This window comes from Oncorhynchus tshawytscha, linkage group LG14, assembly GCF_018296145.1.
Source record: "Oncorhynchus tshawytscha isolate Ot180627B linkage group LG14, Otsh_v2.0, whole genome shotgun sequence".
In the NCBI taxonomy this organism is placed as follows: domain Eukaryota; kingdom Metazoa; phylum Chordata; class Actinopteri; order Salmoniformes; family Salmonidae; genus Oncorhynchus; species Oncorhynchus tshawytscha.
The window spans coordinates 42,133,278-42,145,507 of NC_056442.1; the positions used below are offsets into that span (position 1 = coordinate 42,133,278).

General features: G+C 45.1%; 1 protein-coding gene across 6 annotated transcripts in view; it reads left to right on the forward strand.

Moving 5' to 3' along the window:
• LOC112267446 (glycerophosphodiester phosphodiesterase domain-containing protein 5) overlaps nucleotides 1–12,230 on the forward strand; it is a 104,516-nt gene that overhangs the window by 73,783 nt on the left and 18,503 nt on the right. For all 6 annotated transcript variants that reach the window (XR_006078848.1, XR_006078849.1, XM_042297546.1 and 3 more), the window contains 2 exons: nucleotides 2,594–2,739; nucleotides 5,048–5,130. Coding sequence is in view for 4 of the 6 variants with exons in the window: in XM_042297546.1 (XP_042153480.1) it covers nucleotides 2,594–2,739; nucleotides 5,048–5,130 (229 nt within the window). In the remaining 2 variants the exon portion in view is untranslated. The remainder of the gene's footprint in view (nucleotides 1–2,593; nucleotides 2,740–5,047; nucleotides 5,131–12,230) is intronic.

A 12,230-nucleotide genomic window follows, 5' to 3' on the forward strand; every position in this document is an offset into this window, starting at 1 on the left:
ATGGGCGTTAAATGATTAACACCATGTACACAAAGGGCAAGCCCCCGTCAGGTTGGCAGGGATACTAGGCATTCCTCTGGCCTCACATGACACCACCAGTCCACAGGACATTATTAGGCCCTGTATGTTGACATGGCCAGTTAGACCTCAAGTACTGGGGTATTTTTGCCATCCTTAAATTTGTCAGAGACTAGTACAGGGGAGGCAGACTAGTGTTAGTTGCTTGGGGATCTAGATGAAATACTGAATCATCAGTGCTATTTTTGGAGGCACATTACTTTAATGAATATTCAGTTGTAGTTTATAGACACTCCAGTTCCATTTTTTAAATACGTTGTATTTGGGTAGAACAGTGAATTTTTGTGGACAAACACAAAGCCGTAGCAGTTTGTTTGCTCTCACAGTAACTCTTAAGAGTTACATTATTAATGTGTGCTGTAATATTGCTACAATATAAAAATCCTATAATTTATTTATCCATAATTTTACCAGGCTATTCTTATTGAAATACAGTATACAGTGCATTCGGAAAGTATTCAGGCCCCTTGACTTTTTCCACATTTTGTTACGTTACATCCTTATACTTAAATTGATTACATTTGTTTTTTCCTCATCAATCTACACACAATGCCCCATAATGACAGTGACAACAGTTTAAAAAAAAAATTATTTGATCATTTATAAAAAATAGAATAACTTATTCACACAAGTATTCAGTCTCTTTGCTCTGAGACTTGAAATTGAGCTTAGGTGCATCCTGTTTCCATTGATCATCCTTGAGATGTTTCTACAACTTGATTGGAGTCCACCTGTGGTAAATTCAATGGATTGGACATGATTTGGAAAGGCACACACCTGTCTATGTAAGGTCCCACAGTTGACAGTGCATGTAAGAGCAACAACCAAGCCATGAGGTCGAAGGAATTGTCCGTAGAGCGCAGAGACAGGTTTGTCGAGGCACAGATCTGGGGAAGGGTACCAAAAGATTTCTGCAGCATTGAAGGTCCCCAAGAACACAGTGGCCTCCATTATTCTTAAATGGAAAAAGTTTGGAACCACCAAGACTCTTCCTAGAGCTGGCCAGCTGGCCAAAATGAGCAATTGTAGGAGAAGGGCCTTTGTCAGGGTGGTGATCAAGAACCCGATGTTCACTCTTCCAGAGCTCCTCTGTGGAGATGGGAGAACCTTCCAGAAGGACAACCATCTCTGCAGCACGCCACCAATCAGGCTTTTATGGTAGAGTGGTCAGATGGATGCCACTCCTCAGTAAAAGGCACATCTCTGGTCTGATGAAACCAAGATTGAACAAAGTGTCACGTCTGGAGGAAACCTGGCCTACTGTGAAGCATGGTGGTGTCGGCATCATGCTGTGGGGATCTTTTTCAGTGGCAGGGACTGAGAGACTAGTCAGGATCGAGGGAAAGATGAATGGAGCAAAGTAGAGATCCTTGATGAAAACCTGCTCCAGAGCACTCAAGACCTCAGACTGAGGCAAAGGTTCACCTTCCAATAGCACAATGACCCTAAACACACAGCCAAGACAACGCAGGAGTGGCTTCTGGACAAGTCTCTGAATGTTCTTGAGTGGCCCAGCTAGAGCCTGGATTTGAGCCTGATCGAACATCTCTGGAGTGACTTGAGAATAGCTGTGCAACAACGATCCCCATCCAACCTGATAGAGATTGAGAGGATCTGCAGAGAAGAATGGGAGAAACTCCACAAATACAGGTGTGGGTCTGAATACTTATGTAAATGTGATGGTTTTGTATTTTTTTCATACATTTCCAAAAATGTATACAAACCTGTTTTTATTTTGTCATTATGAGGTATTGTATGTAGATATTTTTTTCTCAATCTATTTAATCCATTTTAGGATAAGGCTGTAACAAAATGTGGGAAAAGTCAAGGGGTCTGAATACTTTCTGAATGCACTGTGTATCTCTTAAACAAATGAAATCCATTTCAGTGCAGAATACATTAGCCTGTGGTTTAGCGGTGGCTTACAGAGGTCAGTAGGTCCTGGATGTGAGGTTAGATGTGTAGCTAGCTGGTGTGCCTCTGTGAATGCCAGAGAGGTTCTGAGGGCAGAGGGTGTGTCTGTAACAAGAGTTCTTCTGACGCAGTCGATCTGGCCTAAGTACTGACCTTGAAATGAATCCGACCTCCTGTGTCAGTGATGTACTCTAGCTACATTCATCATCACTTACCTGCACTACAGCGCACAGAGATGGAACAGGAGAAAGTGTGGCTAGAGGCTGGCTGGCTTTGACACTGTATATATCTCAACCCAAACTGTCCATGTAAAATGTTAAGAAACGTTGAGTGAATGGTCTTCCTGCTCATAGAGAAACTACTTTCAGATGTGCTATTTATTTATCTCCTTGACCATCTCAGTATAATAGACATCCGTGACAAGAGCAAAAAAGTATTCCATGACATTGAAGCTTTTGGCCATAGCTATTCTATATACTCAGGTGTTCTATTTTGTTTTAATTGTCTACCCCAGGGTTTTTATTCATTATATATCTATGTTGTGTTCTACGCCCGCCCCAGGGTTTCTATTCATTCCATATCCATGTTGTGTTCTGCCCAGGGTTCCAGGTGGTGGTTCTCCTGCTCTACCTGAGTGTTCTACTGGGCCTCTACATGGCCCCCCTTTCCATCACCTCCCCCTGCATCATGGACCACGCAAACCTCACTCCACGCCCTGATGTCATTGGCCACCTGGGCGCCCCCATGGTGAGTCAGCTGAACCAGCTGCCCAATCAGAGGACTTGTAGGGGGAGGCACCTCCTACACTATGCTTATAGAGTATACAATAACAGACCCATAGAGATGTAACCTACATAGAGGGCACTAAAGAAATCATGCGGGCCAACAGTTTCTTCATATTTACACCCACTCACTTCCTTCATACTACCTATGGCTCTATTCTAGTGTATTAATGACCCTCTGAACCCGAGCTGAAAATAGCCCAGAAATAGATAGACTTCTGGGCTTTCTGTAAGCACTATATAGAAACTATAGGCTATTGTATGTGAGAGTCCTTACCTATCAGGTCAATCTATAGATGTAAGATTTCATATGATACCATGTTTAGTATTTATTCACTTGTTTTCTTCATTCATATCACGTAGTGCTGCATTTCTCCCCAGGCATGCCTTTCCTTTCCGGCATCTAAAAGCATTTGTTTGTTGTATTTTATTAAATTGAATTGTGTATTTGATTGAGAGGAAGTGTGAGTGTGTGAGAGAGCCCACGCCTGCTTTGTTTGTCTTGATTTGTTTGACTTGTCAGCCAAGTGCATGAAGAATTCTCATGCTGTTGCCAAAGCCTCACCGCTCAACTCCTAACACAGGGTTTCCCAAACATTTTTGGCCCATGACCCCATTTTGCTATTAAAAATTATTTGGGACCCCACCAATTAAAATATGTTTTATTTAATCACCAGCCAATGTTTACTTTTTTAATTTGGGCTATAACAGTCTCTTACAAATCAGTCTGGCAGTGTTTTTGACAGTATTTCAATCTGAAGCTGATATGGTTTGAAGTGACTGAAATGCATCAAAGGTATTGGGAAGTTCAGAAGATCATCAGGCAATAATGTTGTATGATCTTTTGTGTAGAAAATAACATCATTAGCTAGGTTTCCATCCAATTGACAACAGATTTTTCATGCAAATATTCTAAAATCTGCATAAAGAAAATATGCCAATTTTCCACCAAACAGACTTGTTTGCAGATAAAAATCAGTGCGTACTGACAGTGCACATAAAATGTACTTTTTCACGTAAGTGTTGATGTACCAAATAAAAATAGAATGTTCAATGTGTTTCCATGGCATTTTCAACACTTCCAATAGTTTTGTCACAAACTGTTGTGTTAAATAGCAAATGGGCCTATTCTGGTCTTCGCACGTGCACTCTAGCCAACAGCTCACAGATACAATGAGCAAAACAATATTTGCTCATAATTAATTTTACAGACAACACAAGATCCCACCATGTCGAACTAACATTACTTTTTGGCATCTATAAAATGGTTCCAAAACTTCCTGTTTCCATCACAGCTGTCGTGATTTTTTTACTGTATGACTTGCATATAAACTGTGGATGGAAACTTGGTTACAGATTTTCTTTTTCTCCCTGTCTAATTTAGTGCTTGGTCTTGTCCACTCGGTTCTAACAGCTTGTGGGCAAAGTAAAGCGAAACCACACATACCAACATGTTCCTGAGAGTCATGTCGTTCAGTGATGGGGTCATAATAATTTGTAGCTTAAACCAAGGAAACAGAAACCACTCTGTTTAATATAACTGCATCTAGTGGTTATCAGATGTTACTGACGTAACCCCTTGTTCGATGAACTAAGTGTCAATTTGCTCTCATGACCCCAATCAGGCTTCCCCTAGTTTGAGAAACACTGTCCTAACAACTCGCACACATGACACATCCAGCGAGCTGCAGACACACACACACACACCCCTGCTCTGCTCCCCAACCAGCCAGTTGGGGCATGTTACAGTAGTTGATCACCCCAGAAGTAAAACACTGTGGTGGAATTAACAGTCTTAAAGACCTGAGAACTCCCCCAGGACACACCACATGACCCACTCTGTTTACCAGCAGCACTTTACATTGACTTTCCCAGGCTTCCAGTCCCCTCACAGTATTACAGTTTGAACTACAGTATCACTGACTTATCAGTTTGACCCATGTGGCCTGGTATTGTGTATTGCACAAGTCATTATGTTCAATAGTCTGTTGTTTATCAAACATGAGCTCATAACCCATGACTTTTAACTGGAATCCATTCTCCAAGTTTCCTCAGACATTTAAAGGGACATTTTAAAAAATTGTCAAATTCATATTCATCTCCAGCACCACCTCAACAACATACTATGTGAAAATGGCGCATTTCAACTGAGTATTAGACTTCTGAAACCTGTGAACTCTCAGATTGCAGTAAGGTATATGAACCTCTCTGACCTCCAAGATACATCAATATAATGTATGTGCCGATGTTCCTCTCTGTCTGTCTATCTGTAGCTGGCTCCAGAGAACACTATCCTGTCTTTCCAGAGGGCTCTGCAGATGAACGTCAGTGGGCTGGAGGCTGACGTGGCCATCAGGTACACACACACACACCGAAAGAGACTCACAGTGCAGCCAAACTAGATCAGTAGGTCTGTTGTGGTTGATGGAGGAGTCCAGCCAAGCACAGGTCATTCTGCTGGTCTGGCCCTCCTGTCCAGGATTCAAACCCTTATAGTCAGGCAGGCAGGCAGCATGACAGAAAGCCAAGTCTGGGTCCAAAAGGCTTCTTAGCAGCTTCTACCCCCACAAGCCATAAGACACCTGAACAGCTAATCAAATGGTTACCCAGACTATTTGCATTGCCCCCCCCCGCCCCCCACAGTTGCTGCTACTCGCTGTTTATTATCTATGCATAGTCACTTTACCACTACCTACATATTACCTCAACTAACCGGTGACAGTTTTAGCAGCAGTAGCAGTGGTGGTAGCAGCAGTGGTAGTAGCAGCGGTAGCAGTAGCAGCCATAGTAGTTGCAGTTTTAACAGTAGCAGTTTTAGCAGTAGCAGCGGTGGTGGTGGTAGCAGCAGTGGTATCAGTAGCAGCAGTAGTAGTTGCAGTTGTAGTAGTAGTAACAGTTTTAGCATTAGCAGCAGCGGTAGTAGTAGCGGTGGTGGTGGTGGTGGTAGTAGTAGTAACAGTTTTAGTAGTAGTAGTAGTAGTAGTAGTAGTAGTAGTAGTAGTAGTAGTAGTAACAGTTTTAGTAGTAACAGTTTTAGCATTAGCAGCGGTAGTAGTAAGTAACAGTTTTAGCATTAGCAGCGGTAGTAGTAGTAACAGTTTTAGCATTAGCAGCGGTAGTAGTAACAGTTTTAGCATTAGCAGCGGTAGTAGCAGTGGTGTCAGGAGGAGGACGACACCGGAAAGCTAAGTCTAGGTCCAAAAGGCTTCTTAGCAGCTTCTACCCCCCAAGCCATAAGACGACTCCTGAACAGCTAATCAAATGGTTACCCAGGCTATTTGCACTGCCCCCCGCCCCTTTCAGCTGCTGCTACTCGCTGTTTATTATCTATGCATAGTCACTTTAACACTACCTAACATGTTACCTCAACTAACCGGTGACAGTTTTAGCAGCAGTAGCACTGGTGGTAGCAGCAGTGGTAGTAGCAGTAGCAGCCATAGTAGTTGCAGTTTTAGCAGTAGCAGCGGTGAAGTTGGTGGTGGTTTTGGTAGTAGTAGCAGCAGTGGTATCAGTAGCAGTGGTAGTAGTTGCAGTTTTAGCAGTAGTAGTAGCAGCAGTTGTAGTAGTAACAGTTTTAGCATTAGCAGCAGCGGTAGTAGTAGTAGCAGCGGTAGTAGTTTTAGCAGTAGCGGTGGCGGCAGCAGCAGGAGTAAAATCAAATCAAATTTTATTTGTCACACACATGGTTAGCAGATGTTAATGCGAGTGTAGCGAAATGCTTGTGCTTCTAGTTCCGACAATGCAGTAATAACCAACAAGTAATCGAACTAACAATTCCAAAACTACTGTCTTATACACACAAGTGTAAGGAGATAAAGAATATGTACATAAAGTAGTGGTAGCAGCAGGGGTAGCAGTAGTAGTTTTAGCAGCAGTAGTAGTGGTAGCAGCTGGGGTAGCAGCGGTAGTAGTTGCAGTTTTAGCAGTAGCAGTGGTGGTGATAGTAGTAGTAACAGTTTTAGCATTAGCAGCAGCGGTAGTAGTTTTAGCAGTAGCAGCGGTGGTGGTAGCAGCAGCAGTAGTAGTAGTGTACTGTTTTAGCAGGACACCGGAAAGCCAAGTCTATTTCCAAAAGGCTTCTTAGCAGATTCTACCCCCAAGCCATAAGATGACTGTCGCTTTAGTAGTAGCAGCACTGGTAGTAACAGCGGTTTTAGTAGTAGCAGCACTGGTAGTAACAGCGGTTTTAGCAGTAGCAGCACTGGTAGTAGCAGCGGTTTTAGCAGTAGCAGCACTGGTAGTAGCAGCGGTTTTAGCAGTAGTAGCAGCAGTTTAAGCAGTAGCAGCGGTAGTAGCAGCAGTTTAAGCAGTAGCAACGGTAGTAGCAGCAGTTTTAGCAGTAGCAGCAGTGGTAGTAGCAGCAGTTTTAGCAGTAGCAGCAGTGGTAGTAGCAGCAGTTTTAGCAGTAGCAGCAGTGGTGGTAGTAGTAGCAGTTTTAGCAGTAGCAGCGGTAGTAGTTTTAGCAGTAGCAGCAGCAGTTTTAGCAGTGGTAGCAATACTAGCCGTTGTAGTAGTTTTGGTAGCCACGGCGGTAGTTTTAGTAGCTGCGGCGGCGGTAGTTTTAGTAGCTGCGGCGGCGGTAGTTTTAGTAGCTGCGGCGGCGGTAGTTTTAGTAGTAGTAGTAGTAGTAGTAGTAGTAGTAGTAGTAGCAGCAGCAGCGGCGGTAGATATAGTAGTAGTATGGGCGGCAGTGGTAGTTTTATTAGCAGCGGCGATCATTTTAGTAGCAGCTGTCGCGGTAGTTTTAGTAGTAGTATCAGAAGTGGCGGTAGTTTTAGATTTAGTAGTAGTAGCTGCGGCGGTAGTTTTAGTAGCAGCGGCGGTCATTTTAGTAGCAGCTGTGGCGGTAGTTTTAGTAATAGTAGTAGTATCAGAAGTGGCGGTAGTTTTAGTAGTAGCTGCAGCAGCGGTAGGTTTAGTAATAGTAGTAGTATCAGAAGTGGCGGTAGTTTTAGTAGTAGTAGTAGCGGCAGCGGCGGTAGTTTTTGTGGTAGCGGCGGCAGTTTTAGTAGTAGCGGCGGCAGTTTTAGTAGTAGCGGCGGCAGTTTTAGTAGCTTTTAGCGGCTGCGGTGGCGGCAGTACTTTTAGTAGCAGTGGCGGTAGTTTTGGTAGCAGCAGTGGCGGTAGTTTTGGTAGCAGCGGTGGCAGTTTTAGTAGCTTTTAGCGGCTGCGGTGGCGGCAGTACTTTTAGTAGCAGTGGCGGTAGTTTTGGTAGCAGCAGTGGCGGCAGTTTTGGTAGTAGCGGCGGCAGTTTTAGTAGTAGCGGCGGCAGTTTTAGTAGCTTTTAGCGGCTGCGGTGGCGGCAGTACTTTTAGCAGCAGCGGCGGTAGTTTTGGTAGCAGCAGTGGCGGTAGTTTTGGTAGTAGCGGCGGTAGTTTTGGTAGCAGCAGTGGCAGTAGTTTTAGTAATAGTAGCTGCAGCAGCGGTATTTTTAGTAATAGTAGCTGCAAGCGAAGTTAGTTTTAGTAGCGGCGGTAGTTTTAGTAGCGGCGGTAGTTTTAGTAGCGGCGGTAGTTTTAGTAATAGTAGTAGTATCAGAAGTGGCGGTAGTTTTAGTAGTAGTAATAGTAGTAGTAGTAGTAGTAGTAGTAGCGGCAGCGGCGGCAGTTTTAGTAGTAGTGGCGGTAGCAGTTTTAGCGGTAGCATCGGTAGCAATACTAGCCGTTGTAGTAGTTTTGGTAGCCGCGGCGGTAGTTTTAGTAGCTGCGGCGGCGGTAGTTTTAGTAGTAGTAGCAGCAGCGGCGGCGGTAGATTTAGTAGTAGTATGGGCGGCAGCGGTAGTTTTATTAGCAGCGGCGATCATTTTAGTAGCAGCTGTCGCGGTAGTTTTAGTATCAAATCAAATCAAATCAAATTTTATTTGTCACATACACATGGTTAGCAGATGTTAATGCGAGTGTAGCGAAATGCTTGTGCTTCTAGTTCCGACAATGCAGTAATAACGAGCAAGTAATCTAACTAACAATTCCAAAAAAAACTACTGTCATACACAGTGTAAGGGGATAAAGAATATGTACATAAGGATATATGAATGAGTGATGGTACAGAGCAGCATAGGCAAGATACAGTAGATGATATCGAGTACAGTATATACATATGAGATAAGTATGTAAACCAAGTGGCATAGTTAAAGTGGCTAGTGATACATGTATTACATAAGGATGCAGTCGATGATATAGAGTACAGTATCAACGTATGCATATGAGATGAACAATGTAGGGTAAGTAACATTATATAAGGTAGCATTGTTTAAAGTGGCTAGTGATATATTTACATCATTTCCCATCAATTCCCATTATTAAAGTGGCTGGAGTAGAGTCAGTGTCATTGACAGTGTGTTGGCAGTAGCCACTCAATGTTAGTGGTGGCTGTTTAACAGTCTGATGGCCTTGAGATAGAAGCTGTTTTTCAGTCTCTCGGTCCCAGCTTTGATGCACCTGTACTGACCTCGCCTTCTGGATGGCAGCGGGGTGAACAGGCAGTGGCTCGGGTGGTTGATGTCCTTGATGATCTTTATGGCCTTCCTGTAGCATCGGGTGGTGTAGGAGTCCTGGAGGGCAGGTAGTTTGCCCCCGGTGATGCGTTGTGCAGACCTCACTACCCTCTGGAGAGCCTTACGGTTGAGGGCGGTGCAGTTGCCATACCAGGCGGTGATACAGCCCGCCAGGATGCTCTCGATTGTGCATCTGTAGAAGTTTGTGAGTGCTTTTGGTGACAAGCCGAATTTCTTCAGCCTCCTGAGGTTGAAGAGGCGCTGCTGCGCCTTCCTCACGATGCTGTCTGTGTGAGTGGACCAATTCAGTTTGTCTGTGATGTGTATGCCGAGGAACTTAAAACTTGCTACCCTCTCCACTACTGTTCCATCGATGTGGATGGGGGTGTTCCCTCTGCTGTTTCCTGAAGTCCACAATCATCTCCTTAGTTTTGTTGACGTTGAGTGTGAGGTTATTTTCCTGACACCACACTCCGAGGGCCCTCACCTCCTCCCTGTAGGCCGTCTCGTCGTTGTTGGTAATCAAGCCTACCACTGTACTGTCATCTGCAAACTTGATGATTGAGTTGGAGGCGTGTATGGCCACGCAGTCGTGGGTGAACAGGGAGTACAGGAGAGGGCTCAGAACGCACCCTTGTGGGGCCCCAGTGTTGAGGATCAGCGGGGAGGAGATGTTGTTGCCTACCCTCACCACCTGGGGGCGGCCCGTCAGGAAGTCCAGTACCCAGTTGCACAGGGCGGGGTCGAGACCCAGGGTCTCGAGTTTGATGACGAGCTTGGAGGGTACTATGGTGTTGAATGCCGAGCTGTAGTCGATGAACAGCATTCTCACATAAGTATTCCTCTTGTCCAGATGGGTTAGGGCAGTGTGCAGTGTGGTTGAGATTGCATCGTCTGTGGACCTATTTGGGCGGTAAGCAAATTGGAGTGGGTCAAGGGTGTCAGGTAGGGTGGAGGTGATATGGTCCTTGACTAGTCTCTCAAAGCACTTCATGATGACGGATGTGAGTGCTACGGGCGGTAGTCGTTTAGCTCAGTTACCTTAGCTTTCTTGGGAACAGGAACAATGGTGGCCCTCTTGAAGCATGTGGGAACAGCAGACTGGTATAGGGATTGATTGAATATGTCCGTAAACACCGGCCAGCTGGTCTGCGCATGCTCTGAGGGCGCGGCTGGGGATGCCGTCTGGGCCTGCAGCCTTGCGAGGGTTAACACGTTTAAATGTCTTACTCACTTTGGCTGCAGTGAAGGAGAGACCGCATGTTTCCGTTGCAGGCCGTGTCAGTGGCACTGTATTGTCCTCAAAGCGGGCAAAAAGTTATTTAGTCTGCCTGGGAGCAAGACATCCTGGTCCGTGACTGGGCTGGGTTTCTTCCTGTAGTCCGTGATTGACTGTAGACCCTGCCACATACCTCTTGTGTCTGAGCCGTTGAATTGAGATTCTACTTTGTCTCTGTACTGGCGCTTAGCTTGTTTGATAGCCTTGCGGAGGGAATAGCTGCACTGTTTGTATTCAGTCATGTTACCAGACACCTTGCCCTGATTAAAAGCAGTGGTTCGTGCCTTCAGTTTCACACGAATGCTGCCATCAATCCACGGTTTCTGGTTAGGGAATGTTTTAATCGTTGCTATGGGAACGACATCTTCAACGCACGTTCTAATGAACTCGCACACCGTATCAGCGTATTCGTCAATGTTGTTGTCTGACGCAATACGAAACATCTCCCAGTCCACGTGATGGAAGCAGTCTTGGAGTGTGGAGTCAGCTTGGTCGGACCAGCGTTGGACAGACCTCAGCGTGGGAGCTTCTTGTTTTAGTTTCTGTCTGTAGGCAGGGATCAACAAAATGGAGTCGTGGTCAGCTTTTCCGAAAGGGGGCGGGGCAGGGCCTTATATGCGTCGCGGAAGTTAGAGTAACAATGATCCAGGGTCTTTCCACCCCTGGTTGCGCAATCGATATGCTGATAAAATTTAGGGAGTCTTGTTTTCAGATTAGCCTTGTTAAAATCCCCAGCTACAATGAATGCAGCCTCCGGATAAATCGTTTCCAGTTTGCAGAGAGTTAAATAAAGTTTGTTCAGAGCCATCGATGTGTCTGCTTGGGGGGGATATATACGGCTGTGATTATAATCGAAGAGAATTCTCTTGGTAGATAATGCGGTCTACATTTGATTGTGAGGAATTCTAAATCAGGTGAACAGAAGGATTTGAGTTCCTGTATGTTTCTTTCATCACACCATGTCACGTTAGTCATAAGGCATACGCCCCCGCCCCTCTTCTTACCAGAAAGATGTTTGTTTCTGTCTGCGCGATGCGTGGAGAAACCCGTTGGCTGCACCGCTTCGGATTGCGTCTCTCCAGTGAGCCATGTTTCCGTGAAACAAAGAACGTTACAGTCTCTGATGTCCCTCTGGAATGCTACCCTTGCTCGGATTTCATCAACCTTGTTGTCAAGAGACTGGACATTGGCAAGAAGAATGCTAGGGAGTGGTGCACGATGTGCCCGTCTCCGGAGTCTGACCAGAAGACCGCTTCGTTTCCCTCTTTTTCTGAGTCGTTTTTTTTTTTTGGTCGCTGCATGTGATCCACTCGGTTACACTGGTTGTAAGGCAGAACACAGGATCCGCATCGCGAAAAACATATTCTTGGTCGTACTGATGGTGAGTTGACGCTGATCTTATATTCAGTAGTTCTTCTCGGCTGTATGTAAAGAAACCTAAGATGACCTGGGGTACTAGTGTAAGAAATAACACGTAAAAAAACAAAAAACTGCATAGTTTCCTAGGAACGCGAAGCGAGGCGGCCATCTCTGTCGGCGCCGGAAGTCGTAATAGTAGTAGTAGTAGTAGTATCAGAAGTGGCGGTAGTTTTAGTAGTAGTAGTAGCGGCAGCGGCAGTTTTAGTAGTAGCGGCGGCAGTTTTAGTAGCTGCGGCGGCGGTAGTTTTAGTAGTAGTAGTAGCAG